The sequence below is a fragment of the Thamnophis elegans genome, chromosome 15 (assembly GCF_009769535.1).
Source record: "Thamnophis elegans isolate rThaEle1 chromosome 15, rThaEle1.pri, whole genome shotgun sequence".
Taxonomy (NCBI): domain Eukaryota; kingdom Metazoa; phylum Chordata; class Lepidosauria; order Squamata; family Colubridae; genus Thamnophis; species Thamnophis elegans.
In genome coordinates this window covers 14,663,430-14,682,103 of record NC_045555.1, presented here as the reverse complement: position 1 = coordinate 14,682,103, position 18,674 = coordinate 14,663,430, and the positions used below count along the sequence as shown (strand labels likewise).

General features: G+C 40.3%; 1 protein-coding gene across 2 annotated transcripts; it reads right to left on the bottom strand.

Annotated features, from left to right (window-relative positions):
- Positions 1–5,853: 5,853 nt before the first annotated feature.
- PBLD (phenazine biosynthesis like protein domain containing) lies at positions 5,854–16,310 on the bottom strand. 2 transcript variants are annotated; one of them, XM_032231997.1, is made up of 10 exons: positions 16,119–16,194; positions 14,764–14,834; positions 13,869–13,968; positions 12,725–12,820; positions 11,836–11,945; positions 11,716–11,745; positions 9,562–9,650; positions 8,542–8,720; positions 7,204–7,266; positions 5,854–5,992 (listed from the first exon to the last, which is right to left on the bottom strand). In XM_032231997.1, the coding sequence occupies exons 3-10, from the start codon at positions 13,927–13,929 to the stop codon at positions 5,874–5,876; spliced, it is 747 nt and encodes a 248-aa protein (XP_032087888.1). In that variant the 5' UTR covers positions 13,930–13,968; positions 14,764–14,834; positions 16,119–16,194; the 3' UTR covers positions 5,854–5,873. The 2 variants fall into 2 exon arrangements, with proteins under 2 accessions (XP_032087888.1, XP_032087887.1); XM_032231996.1 differs by lacking the exon at positions 14,764–14,834 and having other exon boundaries at positions 16,119–16,310.
- Positions 16,311–18,674: the final 2,364 nt, after the last annotated feature.

The window sequence follows — 18,674 nt, the reverse complement described above, 5'->3', positions numbered from 1 at the left end:
GCCGGGTTATCAACTAGTCCCATATAAGCAGCTCCTCATTGGCATCTTTGTCTGTCTGTTTGTCTTTGGTTATTTGGGTTTTCTCCCGCGTAAAATTGGAAGTGTCTTGGCGACGTTTCGACGAAGTCTCGTTCGTCATCTTCAGGCTTATTTACTCGGCTTCGTGCTTCTAGGAGCAATATGAGATCTCAGCTGTTCCTTCCTTTTCTGCCAATGAGGGTTTGAGCTGATTGGGTGGGAGCTTGGCTGTGTTCTGATTGGGTGGGAGGTGTGTTCTGATTGGGTGGGGGTTTATGCTTCATGTATGGATTGGAGAGGTTTAAAGTGGCTAATGGTGCAGTTGGGGTCTGGCTTCTGGTCTTTGGTCGTGCCTCATCATCAGTGTGGGTTTCTGCATGGATGTGAACGCTTTTGGTGCTCTCCCAAGGAAAGAACAAGACAATATATTATACAAGCTAGAAAATTTAAAGAAATCCTTATTGGTCACAATGGACACAGCAGAGCCACTTATAGACCTGGTTTCCCCAATAAGTGAGCCTCTCACTTCCCCACCAGAGGACAAGAGATTACATGAATACAAGATCATAGAAAATATGCTGATGATGCCGCTATCATTTCACAAACACCCATAGGACTGAAGAGAGCAATTAGGGCAACACTCGGCTATTGCAGGCAAAACAAGCTTGTCCTTAACTTTGATAAATCAAAAATTTTAGTTTTTGCTAAAAGACCAAGCCAATACTCCTGAAAATTGGAAGGATATAGTCTGGAACAGGTTAGAACATTTAGATACCTTGGTGTGGTTTTCCACTCGCTAGGGACATGGAAGGCACACCTGGATCACACATTGCAAGTAGCCATTAGACAGACAGACAGACAGACAGACAGACAGACACACACACACACACACACACACACACACACACATATATATATATATATACACACACACACACATACATATCCTATGGAATGGTATAGGACAATGATGGCAAACCTTTTTGTAAAAGCGTGCTAAAATTGTGTGTGCACTATCGTGCTATCATACATGCCCACACTTACAGTTAATGCACCCTGCCCACCTGTGCATGTGCGTGTGACCCCCACCCCACACATGTGCATGATCCCCCCTGCTGGGGGGAGTTTTCACCTCTCCCTGGCTCTAGAGGCTTTCCTAAAACCTGGAGGGGGAAAACAGCTTCCCCGAGCCCCACAGAGGTCCTCCAGAATCTGGAAACGATCCCGAACTCTGGAGGCTTTCCTGAAGCCTGGGGAGGGCAAAAACAGCGTTCCCCGGCCCTCCGGAAGCCGAAAAATCAGCTGGCCAGGGCACGCATGTGCACTCCAGCTGATGGCTCACGTGCCATCAAATATGACTCTGTGTGCCACCACATGTGCCATAGGTTAGCCATCACAAGTATAGGATCTCCTCAAAGGTGGGCTGCTGCTGATTTGCACCGGTTCAGGCAAACTGGTAGTTCCAATCACCAGCTGGGCCAGCCCACCTGCCCCCGGCTCTAGTTTGTCCTATTTATTTCACTCTCTGGCTTTGTTCCCTGCCCTCGAAGCCCAGCTGATTGTCGCACCTCACCTGCCTGAGAAAATTTGTTGTGTGTTTGAAGATGCATGAAAGTGAGGAAGGCCCGTGAGCACATTTCTGGCGAGCCTGTTGTTAATGATGTGCAACCCACCGCTGGATCTCCTGCTTGAACAGAGGGCTGGACTAGAACACCTCAAGATCCCTTCCAACTCTGTTATTCTTGAGGACAGACATGATATTGTTGCCATTACAGAAACTTGGTGGGATGAAACCCATAAATGGAACATACAGCTAGAAGGATTTAAATTATTTAAAAGAAATAGACCAAGTAAAAGAGGAGGTAGAGTTGTACTATATATGTATAAGAAATAACTACATCTCAACAGAAATAGAGCACAACAATGATGAGAACCATCTTGAATGCATTTGGGTCAATATTAAAGGTTGGGGGGGAATGACATTGCCATAAGTCTATGGGCCATCCAACCAAGTAGAGGAAGTAGATGAACTTTTTGCTAGTCAGCTAACTAAGGTATGTAGGAAGCACACCACAATAGTAATGGGAGATTTTAACTACCCTGAATTCAACTGGGAAACAAACTCTGCACCAAGTGGAAGATCCAACAGGTTCCTAAACTAGCAGACAACTTTACTTCCCAAAAAGTAGAGAAGGGAACAAGGGGATCGGCCATTTTAGACTTAATTCTCACTAACAGAGAGGAAATGATAGAAGGTGTTGAAGCCATAGGAACCCTGGGGACAAGTGACCATGCAATATTGGAATTTAACATTATGCAAACACAAGTAGTAGAACAAAGTCAAACTAGTCTTGGATTTTAAGAGAGCTAATTTCAATAAACTTAGAGAGAGCTTGGGAAGAATTCCATGGATGAGAATCCTCAAGGGGAAAACAAATCAAGAAGCTTGGGAAATTTTGAAAAATGAGATTACAAAAGCCAAGTCTAGCACAATACCAATGAAGAAGAAAAATAACAGTTCCCAAAAGAAACCAGCATGGCTGCATAAAGAACTCTCTGATAAATTGAAAGACAAAAAAGATAAGTATAAAAAGTGGAAAGAGAGGGACATAACTAAGGCAGAATATCAGCAAATAGCCCGAGCCTGTAAAGATGAAGTAAGGAAAGCTAAGGCTCACAATGAAGAAATACTTGCCACAAAAGTAAAAAATAACAAAAAAAAGCTTCTTCCAACATGTTAAAAACAATAAAAAAGTTAAGGAAACAATTGGTCCATTGTTGGGAGAAAGTGGTAAAAAGGTGACAAGCAACAGGGAGAAAGCAGAACTATTTAGCTCATTTTTTGCATGTGTCTTTACACAAAGGGATAAAACAGTCCAACCAATCAAAAACAGCACCACAAAAATCAGATTAGGAACACAAATTGAAATAGGGAAGAAAATGGTAAGTGAGCACCTGTCTACCCTAGACGAGTTCAAATCACCAGGACCGGATGGATTACACCCCAGGGTTTTGAAGGAACTTGCAGATGAGATGTCAGAACCACTGAACTATATATTTCAGAGATCCTGGAGCACCGGGGAACTACCAGAGGACTGGAAAAGAGCTGATATGGTTCCCACCTTCAAAAAAGGAAAAAAAATAGATCCAGGAAACTATAGACCTATAGACAAAATTAGTGGGCCAGAGGAATGCCGTCGATTTAGTTTACTTGGACTTCAGTTAAGGCATTTGATAAGGTAGACCATAACCTACTACTAGATAAAGTAGAAGAATGTGGGTTGGGCGGCATCACCACCAGATGGATTTGTAACCGGCTGACCAACTGCACTAAGCGTGTAGTCCTCAATGGAACTGCATCTACATGGAGGGAAGTATGCAGTGGAATACCCCAAGGCTCTGTTTTAAGCCCAGTATTCTTCATAATCTTCCTCAATGATTTGGATGAGGGAATAAATGGGGAACTCATCAAATTTGCAGATGACACCAAGCTGTCAGGAATAACCAACACTCCAGAAGACAGGCTTAAGATACAGAAGGATTGGGCACTATCTAATAAAATGAAATTCAGTGGTGAAAAGAGTAAGGTTCTACATTTAAGCAAGAAAAACGAAATGCACAGGTACAGTATAGGTGGTACCTTCCTCAATAGTAGTAACTGTGAGAGGGATCTTTGAGTCCTAGTGGACAACCATTTAACTATGATCCAGCAGTGTGCAGCAGCTGCCAAAAAAAGCCAACACAGTTCTAGGCTACATAAACAGAGGGATAGAATCAAGATCACGTGAAGTGTTAATATCATTTTATAATGCCTTGGTAAGGCCACACTTGGAATACTGCATTCAGTTTTGGTCGCCGCAATGTAGAAAAGATGTTGAGACTCTAGAAAGAGTGCAAAGAAGAGCAACAAAGATGATTAGCGGACTGGAGACTAAAACATATGAAGAACGGTTGCAGGAGCTGGGTATGTCTAGTTTAATAAAAAGAAGGACTAGGGGAGACTTGATAGCAGTGTTCCAATATCTCAGGGGTTGCCATAAAGAAGAATGAGTCAAACTATTCTCCAAAGCACCTGAAGCAATGGATGGAAACTAATCAAGGAGAGAAGCAACTTAAAACTGAGGAGAAATTTCCTGACAGTTAGAACAATTAATCAGTGAAACAGCTTTCCTCCAGAAGTTGTGAATGCCCCAACACTGGAAGTCTTTAAGAAGATGTTGGATAACCATTTGTCTAGAACGGTATAGGGTTTCCTGCCTGGGAAGGGGGTTGGACTAGAAGACCTCCAAGGTCCCTTTTAACTCTGCTATTGTATTGTATTGTATTCTGTTGGATGAGAGATCGTTAAGAAATCCCAAAGCAGTAGATCAGATAAGGAAGTTGGAAAATGTTCCAGAGAAAGGAGGAGCCAAACACTCTCACATTACTAAAGAAATAACATTGACATATCTGTAGAGTAAGCAGATCAGCTAGAGGGAGCCTCTACCTATTGCAGATTTGAATTTTCCGAAAATATTGGAAGTGTTCACCTAGAGCAGGAGTGTCAAACACGATTTCATTGAGGGCTGCATCAGGGTTGTTTGAACTTGGGGTGCTGGGGTGGCTGTGGGCGGGGTGCACATTGCCAGCATGACATCACTTGTGTCGGGGCACATGGGGTGCCCAACTACTAAGGTAGGACTCTCCTTCAGACTCTCCTTCACTCTCATTATAATCTTCCTTCCTCCCTCCCTCCCTTTCCTTTTCTGCAGCCCTCTGCCAAGAAAAATGGAGCTTGGGAGGGGGCATGCACAGCCCTCTGGGCCCCGTTTTTGGCCACGACAGCCTCCTGCAGCCTTGTGCTAGTGAAAATGGAACTGTGAGGGCTGCACGCAGCCCTCCCAAGCTCCATTTTTGCTAGCAGAGGCACCGTGGGCCACTCCTTTGCTGTTTCCACAGCGGCGTTGTAAGCCAGACCTAAGCACCCCGCAGGCCGGATCTGGCCCATGGGCCTTTAGTTTGACACTCCTGACCTAGAGGTCCAGCAAACTTAAGCTTGCTTTCCATAGCCTTAAAATCTGATGGATAGGCTAGAGCTGAGTGAACTGTTGAATTCAGTTAGATGTGTCTTTTTCAATGTTTTTATTTTAGTCTCAAATGTTTTCAGATTTCCCAGGCAACCAGAAAAAAAGGCAAATAGGAACTATATAAGAAAATCAGGTTTTGTCATTTATTATTACCCACTGGAAGATAGCCAAATATTTAGGCAAATAACATATTGGTATGTTTTGTATAAGTAGCTTCCAAATTTTGCATTTTTTTCCAGCTAAAACAATAATATTATTTTACATCACAGCTGGTTTGCTTTAAGAGCCATGGTGATTCAGCGGTTCAGCAGTATAATATTACTGGTGAAGTCTGTCCATTGCCAGGAGTTCGATCCTGACCAGCTCAAGGTTGACTCAGGCTTTCATCCTTCCAAGGTCAGTAAAATGTGGACCCAGATTGTTTGGGGGCAATATGTAAATAATGCTTCTACATTTTTAACTGCCCAGAGGGTAAAGCACTATGGAGCAATATATATATATAAGCCTAAATGCTATTGCTTAAGGGATTTGAATTGCAATTGAGAAGACCTGAGTTCCAGTCCTCTGGGCACAAAAACCAAATGGGTAACTTTGGATTAGACACTTTCTCTTGGCCCTAAGAAGCCAATGCAACCTACTTCTGAAAATGTGGCCAAGAAAACATGTCCATGTAGTTGCCAGGATCAAGACCAACTTAAATGCTCAACCATAACATTCTATGTAAAACACAAATCCGTATCAGCAGCGGCTCCAAACAAACGGAAGCATGTAATTATTGATCACTTTTAATTATTTTTCAAAAGCCAAAAAACCCTCTAACACAAAACATGCTTGTCCACCAATATCTAATCTTCCATCTTGCCGGAGCAGAATCTTCAACTCTCCCCCACGACTGGAGCACTGAAATGCTAAATGACAGAATTAGTTAGGTAGGCAGGAAATGTGCTTCTCTCTCTATCCAAATTAACAATGCAGACCAAATTAAAAATGCAGACTTGCTGATCACTGATGAAGAGCAGATAGATAAGAGAATCTAACACAATTACCTACACTACAAACACAGGCCAGACTGGAAAAGATGAAATATATAAACTCAGCATTGTCCAGTTACTTATTTATAGGGGGAAATGTCCGGACCAAACATAATTTCTAATGCTGGATTTTCCCCCTTTACCAGAGGGACCCCCTTGTGGAGTACTGTGAATCCGTTACCATGGCAACTCCACTGTGCTGTACAGTAGAAGCCAGTATGGCACAACAGGCTGTATCTTAACATAACACACATCCCGAGAGGTGTTAGGGATGTCTTATCCCCACAGTATTTTTTTTCCAGAGAATAAGTCATCTGTGTACCAAGTTTGGTTGAAATTGCTCGCAGCATTTCAGATATGCTAGAATACACACACATGCACACTCACACACACACTTTTATATATAGATTTTAACTACATTTCTCCAAAAAATACAAGAAGTCCTCAGTGTGTGACCTCAATTGAGCCCAAAATTTCTGTTGCTTAGTGAGATAGTTGTTAAATGAGATTTGACCCATTTTACTACCATTCTTGTCACAGTTGTTAAGTGGATCACTGCAGTTGTTAAGTTCATAGCAGAATTGTAAAGTGAATCTGGCTTTTTCCTTGAGTTTGCTTGTCAGAAGGTCTCAAAAAGTGATTGCATGACCTTAGGACACTGCCACCATCATAAATATGAACCAGCTACCAAGCATCCAATTTTTGATCATGTGACTATGGGGGTGCTGCAGTGGTCATACGTGCAAAAAAAATGGTTGTGTTACTTTTGTATAACTTTGAACTATATCTGTAAATGGACACTGATTTAAGTGCCAATGATTTGTCGCAATCCTTAATTTTAGAATTAAAGCTATAGTAAAAACTAGAAGAAACGATTATGCCTGAGGTTTTTTTTTTCATCTTGATTAAATTTGGGAGGAGAGCATGGCTGAATTTGTGCCAATTGTACAGTATCAGGGCTACCCAATGAAATAAGCCGGGTTCTTGTTTGAGTTCAAGAGTTCAGGAGGACATTGCAAATAAAATTTTGGCAGATTATACTCAGAGACCTTAAAAGGGAAACTCTGTAAAATCATAGGAATTCGTACCGCATAGTTTGTTTTTCCCCAGTTGCTGTGACCAGTAGCTGCTTAATACAGCATGAGCAGATCCTTAAGGAAAAATAAGATATCATAGCTGTGAGAATGATGTCGTAGCAGATCAGTGTTCAAAGCACTTTACCATATCTTAACTTTGAATAGTAATTATTCCAAGAGTGTAAGTTAATGCAATTTCTGTCATGAATTTCTTATCAGCAAAATACGTGCAGTGGAAATGTTCCCTCAGTTATTCGCTGTATTTCTGAATTGTTTAGTCTCCCATTCTGTGTTGTAATCCCACCCGTGTCTCAATGGATCAAATCTGTTTCAAGGACACTTTCCTGAATGTGTGTTGGGTTGTGTCATCCCTGACCTGATAGACTTTTAATCTAACACAGGGGTGGGCTTCAAAAATTTCAGCAACGGGTTCTCTGCCCACAGATCTAACACAGGGGTGGGCAGGGCCAGCAAGGGGTGGATTTGGAAGTTCTCCAAACCGGCCATAATGTTAGCTATGGGTTCTCCCGAACGCAGGGAGGCCCACCTCTGGTTACATTCAAACTTATGTGCACTCCAAAATGCCTTTTCTGCATTATTTCCAAAATGCCCCACAACCTTATCATGTACGTAGTAAAGGGGAAAAAAATCATAGATCATGTTACCTCAAAAATATGTCATCAAACAGTCTTAAGGAACATTAACGATAAAAGTGTAACAGAATTGGAAGGGACCTTGGAAGTCCTCTATTTAGTCCAACTCCCGATCAAGCAGGAGACCCTGTACCATTCCGGACAAATAGCTGTCCAGTCTCTTCTTTAATAAAAACTCCAGTGATGGAGCACCCACAACCTCTGCAGGCAAGGCATTCCACTGGTTAATTTTTCTCACTGTCAGGAAATTTCTCCTTAGATACAGCTGGATTTTTCCTTGCTAAATTTCCATCTATTACTTCTCGTTCTGCCCTCAGGTATTTTGGAGAATAGTCCTCTTTTTGACAGTCCCTTAAATATTAGAAGATTCTTATCATGTCACCCTTAGTCCTTCTCTTTAGACTAGGCATACCCAGGTCCTGTAATCCATTCATTGTATATTTTATTCTTCAGCCTCCTAATCACCTTTGTTGCTCTTCTCTAACTCTTTCTACAGTTAGACAAACTAATTCATTGGTGCAGATTTTTATAGATAGCAGTTGTATATGAAAAGTTACATTTCCACAAAGTTTTGTTCCTCTTACAGTTGAAATATTATTTTGGAGCTTCTGCTGCTATTATATTTTACTGTTCATAAATAAGAATTATTCACCTATATCTAATAAAAACAGGAAAAGCCCTCCATACACAGACTTACCTGTTACAGGATCTTCAGAAATGCCATTCCATGGTGCAAAATAACGAGAGTAAAAATCATAGCTGTCAGGATTTTTATGATGATCTCCCTTAACTGTGATTATTACACCTTTTATTTTTCCAGTCTTGTCAGCCAACAAAAGACGTTGGGCATCCACTTTTAAATTCTCCAGATCATACCTTGGTGACAAAAATTGACTGTTAAGGACTCAAAACAGGTCTATACTCTTGAAAATGCAAAAGTAAAATACCAATGAGAACAATGAACTGAACAATATTGTATTTTTTTATTACTATAATACCAATGGTAAATGAGCTACAGTAGTGCAGTAGCGAGAGTGCAGTACTGCAGGCTACTTCTGCTGAGTGCCAGCTACCTGCAACTATTTTTTTTTAAAAAATGAGGACCCAGATTATTGGGGGCAATATGCTGACTCTGTAAACCGCTTAGAGAGAGGGCTGCAAAAGCACTGTAAAGCAGTATATAAGTCTAAGTGCTATTGCTATTGTAAGCTTTAGCTCTGACTGTTGGCACATTTTACATGCAAAATATAGATTTGAAACCAAAATATTAAGCTTAGTAGAAACAAAAAAGGGCCAGTAATAAGAAGATTGTCCAAAATGGGATTCCCCACTGTGGTATCTATTAGATCAGAGGTGTCCAATGACTTGTGGACTTGTGAACTTCAACTCAGACGGCTGGGGAATTCTGGGAGTTGAAGTTCACAAGTCTTCAAGTCACCAAGGTTGGACACGTCTGCCCTAAATGGACTAGGAATTCCCAGAAAGTAGAATTCCCAACCAGCTGAGAAGTGCCAGGTATAGTCCAAAAACCTGGAGGGCGTCAAGCTGGAGCAATGTGAGCAAGGCAAAAATTAACAGGAAGAGTTAAAAGGAATGTCTCCTTCCTATAGCTTGTGCGGGATCAAAGAAATGAAGGAAATCAACTAAGGAAGGGAGATGAGAGTGCATAAACTTACATTCAATCATTTAAAGAAATGTGCATTTGAAATGTGTATACCTTTCATATGCCTCACTGAGACAGATAAGTAGCTTTTTTGTGTCAGGAGAATAACGGACCTCTTGAACGCTCAAATCCCCCACTGCTGCCTAGTGATAAAATGGGACAGAATGAGCCAAAGAGAGATACCATATTTTTCTCATGTCCATATAGCAGCAAACTTTTCTTCATTACTTATTTACTAAGTCTGGCAACACCAGTTTTATCCCTGTTATCTGAAGTCTGGACTTGCCTTAACTGATGATTTAAGCACATTGCCAGCAGCAACAGAATAACAGAGTTGGAAGGGACCTTGGAGGTCTTCTAGTCCAACTCTCTGCTCAGGCAGGAAATCCTATAACACTTCCAGACAAATGATTGTCCAATCTCTTCTTAAAAACTTCCAGTGTTGGAGCATCCACAACTTCCGAAGGCAACTCGTTCCACTGAGTACCGGTAATTGTTCTCACTGTCAGGAAATTTCTCCTTACTTCTAGGTTGCTTCTGTCCTTGATTAGTTTCCATCCATTATTTCTTGGCTTGCCTTCTGTTGCTTTGGAGAATAGATTGACCCCCCCCCCCTTGTTTGTGGCAACCCCTTAAATATTAGAACACTCACACCATGTCACCCCTAGTCCTTCTTTAGAACTGAACTAGCTGATAACCCAGTGTTGCTCGGATATTTATTTATCCTAATCCTGTATTAGACAGGAAAAGCCCTGATTTCGTTGACAATTAAATTAGTTACAAATGTTTTCCCTGTGCCTCCAGGAGCATCAAGAAAAGTGATACCATCTTGATTTCTAATGTTGTATTTTCCCCCTTACCAGAGGGAGCCTCCTTGTGGAGTACTGTGATGCAGTTACCATGGAGACTCCACTGCACAGCAGAATAGAAGCCATTTTATGGCAGTATGGTAGAAACCATTGTAAGGCACAACATGATATATCTTAGCAGAACACCCCCCGCAAGGGGTGTTATGGGTGTCTTACCCCCATAGTATTTGTTTCCAGAGTTGCATTAAAAAAGGAGATCCATCACAGTTGCGCCCCTTCCTGGATCGGGATGCCCTGTGCACAGTCACTAACACCCTCGCCCTTTCTCGCCTGGACTACTGTAATGCTCTCTACATGGGGCTGCCCTTGAAGAGCACCCGGAGGCTCCAGCTGGTCCAGAATGCGGCCACACGGGTTGTCATGGGGGTACCTAGGTGCTCCCATTTTACACCCCTTTTAGGCAGCCTGCACTGGTTGCCGGTTGTTTTCCGGGTGCGATTCAAGGTGTTAATTATGATCTTTAAAGCACTCCATGGCTTAGGCCCAGGGTACTTGCGAGAACACCTACTGCCACCATCCAGTACAATCCCACAGAGTTGGCCTCCTCAGGGTGCCGTTGGCCAGGCAGTGTCAGCTGGCAACCCCCAGGGGGAGAGCCTTCTCTGTGGGAGCACCTTCCCTTTGGAATGAGCTGCCACCGGAGCTTTGCATAATCCCCGACCTCCGGTCCTTCCGGTGCGCCCTAAAAAGTTGTGTTTTTTTGCAAGCCGGCCTGGCCTGAATAGAATAAATTAAATTATTAATTTAAAATTATTAATTTTAATTTAATCCTAAATTTGATTTAAATTGTCAATTGAAGATTATTGGATTTCCTATTAAATCTTTTTAAACTTTTGTTATATGTGTTTTTATGTTGTACACCGCCCTGAGTCCTTTGGGAGAAGGGCGGCATATAAGTCCAATAAAACAAACAAACAAACAGCCATAATATTTAAATTAACAGTATCATCCGCATGCAATACAAAAGGGGTGGGATTTAGATGCAATGCCTCACCACCATCTTACAGATTTTGACACTGAATTAGTGGGTTTTAGATTAGGCTTTTCATATTTAATTCCCCACTTCATTTGTAGCATACTTAAGACATTTCATTTGGTTTGGGGATTACATTTCACATGTAGGAAGAATTTAAGAGTGAGCAAACCTAAGGAAGCCTTTGCAGGAGTGTCAAACTGGCAGCCTGTGGGCCGGATACATCATGTGAAGGCCACACCCACCCCAGCTCCGCAAAGGGAAAAAATGTTGTGAAACGTCACATGACGGCAACGTGACACCGCACGTTTGATACTTGGGGTTTATGGCGATAAATACAATGGGGGAAAAAGCTGTGTAAATTACCTTTACCAACTCTTCTACTTCCTGGAAATCCTAGATTTAAAAAAAGGAAAGCAATATGAAAATCATGTGCGCCTTTCCCTTTTCAAGGGGAATGTTCAAAAGGCACCACCCAAAACTAACCTGTGGATACGTGAAGTAAAGTGGCAAATCCAAGATAATCTCATCTCCGGCTTTCCTGGCCTTTAATTCTCCACTAAGAGTTTTGAAAGTGAGGGAGGGATTCATATTTTCTGTTTTAAAATCAGAAATGTGTAGCCATCAATAGAGTAGAATAGAATAGAATAGTAATAGAATAGAATAGTAATAGAATAGTAATAGAATAGAATAGAATAGAATAGAATAGAATAGAATAGAATAGTAATAGAATAGAATAGTAATAGAATAGAATAGAATTCTTTATTGGCCAAGTGTGATTGGACCCACAAGGAATTTGGTGCATATGCTCTCAGTATACATAAGGAGAATAAAATACATTCATCAAGAATAAAAAGATACAACACTTAGTGATAGTCAATGTTACTAATAAGCGCTACAAGCAACATGGTTATACTCATAAGTTGGGAGAGATAGATACTAGGAAGGAAGAGAAGAATAATAGTAATACATTCTTAGTAAATTATTGACAGTGTTGTGGGAATTAAATGTTAAGCAGGGTGATGGCATTCAGGAAAAAACTGTCCTTGTGTCTAGTTGTTCTGGTGTGCAGTGCCCTATTGCGTCATTTTTAAGGTAGAAGTTGAAACCATTTATGTCCAGGATGTGAGGGGTCTATAAATATTTTCACAGCCCTCTTTTTGACTCGCGCAGTGTACAGGCCCTCAATGGAAGGCAGATTGGTAGCAATTTTTTCCCCTGCAGTTCTAATTATCTGCTTGAAGTCTGTGTCTGTCTTGTTTGGTTGCAGAGCCAAACCAGACATCTATGAAGGTGCAGATGACAGACTCAATAATTTAAGGAGGTTAAAAAAACATGCATTGGGTCAAACACTGAACAGTTAAATACCACTTACTCTTACGGAATAATACAGCAGCAGATGCAAGAGTGGCATGGCCACACAGAGGGACCTCATTTGTAGGTGTAAACCATCTTAATCCAAAACAGGAACCTGAAAGAGGATGCTCACAAATCACTTATTCAACAGCAGAAAAATTAAACAAGGAAGCAAAAATGGTACAAGGAACAGAAAACTCAATGTTCTTTTTTTTTTTTAAAGTAGAAAAATGGAAGACTGGCTTCAAGGTCATTTCTTTGGGGAGGACATTCTGAAAAGGTTTCATATACTTGAAAAAATGCCTCTAAATATGATCTGGTAATCCACAAGGTCAGGAAAAGATCACCCCCAAGCGACCCCTATTCTAAGCTATTTAGGATATCAAGAGTTAATTTTATAGAATTTAATTGGGCTGCATAAAAAGGCATTGTACACTAATGAAATATCTTTTTTTTTAATTTATCAAATGTATACACTGCCCATCTCACCAGGTGACCCTGGGTGGTTCATAACACGACAGGAGCCAGTCTTGTTGGAAAACCTCAACTTTGGGCCTCCCCCAACCTGGTCTTTGGGGCCAGGTTGGGTTTTGCATAAGTTATTGTTTGATATCTACAACATTGTCCTGAAATCTCCCACTGGATCTTATAATCCAGTGATGGCGAACGTTTTCAGTACTGAGTGCTGAAAAAGAAGCATGCGCATATATGTCTGGGCCAAAACCTGAAAGAGGAGCTGCGCGTGCCGGAAAATGAACTTCCAGTTTCCAGCGCACATATGCGCACTGGCCAACTAGTATTCTGGTTACTGGCACGCATGAGCGCACGACAATCAGCTGGCCAGCACGCATGCACACACTGGACAACAGAAGACCAGCTCATCCAGTTTCTGGTACCACCGCACGCACATAGGCCAGCTGTCGCATGCATATATGCCATAAACCCGGAACAGGAATGGGTGACACTACACGTGCCAGGCGACATGGTTCCATATGCCACTTCGGGCATGCATGCCATATATGTTCGCCATCATGGAGCTATAGGATAGATCTTCAGCTTCATTTCATAATCTATCACAATAACACCCAATTTCTTTATCAAAAGTGCCTCTAGTAATTCATCTTTCAGCAATGGTACATTTAACTACACAAATGATTACTTACTTTTGGTGAAGTCATCTGTGGGGTACAATTTTCTGATGAATGCTGTTTCTGAGAGGTTCATTTCTGCAGCAATTTTTTGATGCCAACCTTCTTCCAGTTCCTAAAGTGAACAACAACCAATTTAAACAGTTTATCTGCAAATGCACCCCAAGTCTTTTGCAGCAAGCATATATATGTTTCACATTTTTTAATAAAATGAGGGCGGGGCCAGTCAGAGGTAATATCTACCGGTTCTCAAAACTATTCAAAATTTCCACCACCTCTGCAAGAGAGAGTATAAACATCTCTCCTCCTCCTCCTCCTCCTCCTCCTCCTCCTCCTCCTCCCTCCCTCCCTCCCTCCCTCTCTCCCTCTCAGTAGAGAAATCACATTAAAAGACCTATCAAAAAGCCCCAGTGGTGGACCAGAGTGGCTGACAATTGCAAACCAGGCAGAAAGTGGCTGGGACAGTTTTCCAGGAGGTGGTGGTGAGAGGTGGCACTCATGGTGGGAGAGAGAATTGAGCATGCACTCAGCTTTATGAGGTTAGCTTTGGTAAACATTTAGCTGACCCAGAATTAAATCCTAGGATGGGACTACAAGAGTCCCTAGAGTTAAAAGTGAGACAGGTCTAGAACAGTGTTTCTCAAACTTGGCAACTTTGAGGAGTATGGACTTCAACTCCCAAAATTCTGGGAGTTAAAGTTCACATGCCTTAAAGTTTCCAAGGGTGAGATATACTGCAATGGATGCAGTGCATGATTTTGGGGGCCTAGATGCAGTGATGGGATGCAACTGGTTTAACAACCGGTTTGGTGAGCCTGTCCATGCATGCTTTGCACATATGCATGCCTAACGTGCGCTTTGCGTCCACGGCAGCATTCAAAATCCGCCCATTTTAAGCTTAAAAACTTACCTTCTATGTCAGCACCAGTGAGTAAAACAGCTGACGCACGGCAATCCGCTGCGCCGTGCGAATCAGCTGAGCTACAAAACAGGAAAATATAAGACATGAAAGAGCAGGGGTGGATGGGTGGGGCCAACTGCTCATCAGAACTACCGGTTCGACCGAACCGGCCCAAACCAGCTGAATCCCACCCCTGCCTAGATGCATATGTCATGGTGATTTCCCCTAATCCCCCATCCAAACTGGAAACATACCATGTCAAAATAGGTTTTAGACTATATTTCAGGAGATCTTTAGGTTTGGGAGGCGCTCCTGAAATGTTGAGAACACATGGTCTCTCTCTTTCTCGCACACGCACAAAATGGCTGCCAAAGGTTAGCTAGGAACAAATGAGCTGCCATGGCTAGTGTGATCAGACATGATACACTCATTATGCCCAAATTTTTCTGTTCTCCAGCTTCTTTTTGCTTTCTTTTGTTTCTGGGCAGGTGGACAGTTTCAACCAAATTTATTGAACTTACTAAATGTAATAAATTTAAATAAACAAATATTTAAATATAAAACAGTCCCCATCAGGTTGCATCCCAAATTGGCTGTGCTCAATTCCCATTTTCTTTTTTTTTTAACCCATTTTTTTTCATTGTTGAGGTTTGATATTTCATTTTTCTCATTTTTGTATTTTATTCTTGTTGACAACAAAAATAAATCTGTTAAAACAATTAAAGAATTCTGAAGAATTCTGAACAGCTGAGGCAGGAACCTTAGAAGTAATACATGGGCATCCGAGCATCATCTCCATGAATTTATCAACCTAATTTTCTATTTTCGAAGCCCAGCAAAACAAAAGGAATATCCTGGTAATCCTAATATACTATATGTTTTTAACCATCGTCATCTTGTGGTAACTTCTAAATATAATACTGTAGTGTTTGTTCTCTCAATTTTGTATAATCAGCTCACTGTTCATACAAAGTTGAGGAAACCTTTTTTGATTCAAAAGAAGGAAACATGAAACTCATCTGCATAAACTCAAAAAATTCCGTTTTCAAAGAACTGTGTTCTACCTTTGCAAAGCCTGGTTACAGATCCTGCAACATTAAATATAAGGCTGTATTTCAGTTTCATCTGAAAAACTTCCCAAAATACATACAAAATCTTTGGCAATATATATTCATAAAATACTGGCAAAATATTTTCTTGAGGACAAATCTCCCACCCACACCTCTACCTGGAGTTAAATAAGCAATATAGTTAATCCTTTGTATAAACAACCAAGTAAATTCTAGTAAAAGTGGCACCACTCACAAATAGCAGACATTGCCAGTTAATTTTCTTTAAACTAAAGGAATTTATTAAAAACTTACATCTTCAAGAAGACAAACAGCAGCAGGATTTCCACCAAAGGGTTGGTTGGTAAATGCATCAATTATGAAAACTGAAATCTGCATTTTCTTCCTTACAGAATTTCACAAAGCTTTTTAAAATTGCCCTTTGGAAATTGCAGCGTCTCTCTTTCTTGTTATTGCAGAAATGTCCAAGTTAATATTAAACTCAGCAAGTAGAAAGAAGCAGTAATCTTTTATCTAAATTGATTTGTCTTCTTTACCTATTTCAGCAACTACGCAAAGACTAAGCAATTTATGGCATTATTATTTACTATGGGATTTTGAAGAGTTATTTTTTGTTTATCTGAGTTGCCAGGACAATTGTGATCCTGTAAATTTACTCAGAAGTAAAACCTACTACATTGTTTAACTTTTCCATTACTTCAGTATTTATAGAATGACTTTTTGCCATTCTTTAAGAGCAAAACACAACTGTGTTGGCATCTGGCAGCAGTTTCTACCATTTCAAAGAAAGAAACCTGTAAGGACTCAGCTAACAAAAACTAAAACAATGAATATTCCATCCCCAAATAACATTAAGAGAGCTACAAAAAATGGGATCAGATATGTTTTGAGTCAGAAGATTTTAAAAATAAACATATAATTGAAGCTAGGGATTTTCCTTTTGAGGTTAATGGATGAAAAGGTCTTATGGAATTTTGTTTTTATATATAACAGTGGCAAGGTTCCTATATGCACAAAGCTGAAAGGACTTACAGATACCCACAAAGGAAAAATGGATGACAAAGACAATGGAATTCACAGAAATGGTGAAAACTTTGAAGATGATTTTGACCAATTTCATTTGGAAGAAATGAAATTGTGATTTTTGGATTTGATTAGAAACAAGGGATTATAGAAATAATGTTGTGTAGACCAGGGGTCGGCAATCTTAAACATTCAAAGAGCCATTTGGACCTGTTTTCCACAGAAAAGAAAATACAGGGAGCCACAAAACCCTTCCCATGCCTGACCATTTCCTGAACAGCCACAAAACTAGCATATGTAGTTGAATTAAACATTCTGTTTTCTTCTGAAACTTTTCTTGGGTTTATCCATGGTTGGCCTTCCGGGGTCAAAGAGCTCAATAAATCACGTTCTGGTGGGTGTCGCACATTGGCAGTTGTGACACATATTTTGAATGACAGGGAGCCACAGCAGAGGGATAAAAAAGCCACATGCGGCTCCAGAGCTGCAGTTTGCTCGCCCCTGATGTAGACTATTAAGAACTTTAGAATCTGAATTTGATGTATTTTTTTATTTATTTCTAGACAAAGAAAGTTGAAAGTTATTCTTTTTCTATTCTTTTTCTTTTTTCTTTTGGACTTTTATCTTGCTTTTGCTAAATTTTCCTTTTTTCAATTAATTTTTCTTCTTGCTCATTTTTTTTTAAATTCAAGAAAGTTACATAAAAAAAGAAACCAATTTCCATTACCAAATGTAGAAAAATGCAAGCAGTTGTGGTTTGACCATAACCTTTCCCTCCTTTCATCATTGCTTTTTCTCCTGCTGTAGCCATTGCCTCCCTAACATTACATTACATTACATTAGCAGCACACATAATTCACTTTGAGATTCATAATATTCCCATCAGAAAGCAAATGTGTTGGAAAATGTGGATGGGGAACATAATTGTGGGAGGTAAGGTACATGGACAATCATTGGCTTCTTGGTTTTTAGCTTTCCCTTAGAATTGTAATCCCAGTTCACCTGCTATGCGACATTTTATAAGAAATGAATGTTAATTGAACAAATTTTCTTTCCCCAATATAGAAAGACATTGACTGTACACCTAGAACAGCATTAGCAACACTACCTACACTAATATTGCAATATTTGATTTACAATATTTGTATTGTACAAATTGTACTGCTCCCATATTGTTGAATATGATACGTATTTTTAAAACTATGCTTCATTTGTACTATAAAAACTACTATAAAAGTATAATTGCACTCTTTCACTGTGCATACAAGTCAAAATATATGTTTTCAAGCCTCGGTGACCATGTGTCCTACTTGGAAGACCAGGCATCATAATCTAACTTAATTATGAAATGAAGTTTTTGGTTTAAAAGTCATGTTCACTACAAAGCTCCCTATGAAATTGTCAAATTAAAGAATGTGTAATCATAAAAAAGAATTGATACTTTGTAATTTAATTTTCGGAATTATCTTCTGATGGTAAACATGAAATAAGACAGATTTTTAAGTAAATGTGCATGGGCTGGTAAATGCACACTTAGTATTTTTATTCTAAGCTGATCTTGATGTGAAGCAGAGCTTCATCACATTGAGTTGCATTTCAATAATAAAACATTTACCTTAATAATGAACAGTTAAGTTTGCTGTCATATTGATAATTCTCGATTTACAACTGGTCATTTATCGACAATTTGAAATAAAACAGACCATTCCAAAGGTACTTACAACTCAGTTCCAAAGTACCAATGGCTGCCACACAGCCCCTTGACATGAGACCATATCTCAGGTGCTCAGCAACTGGCTCACATTTATGGCCATTTGCAGCATCCTG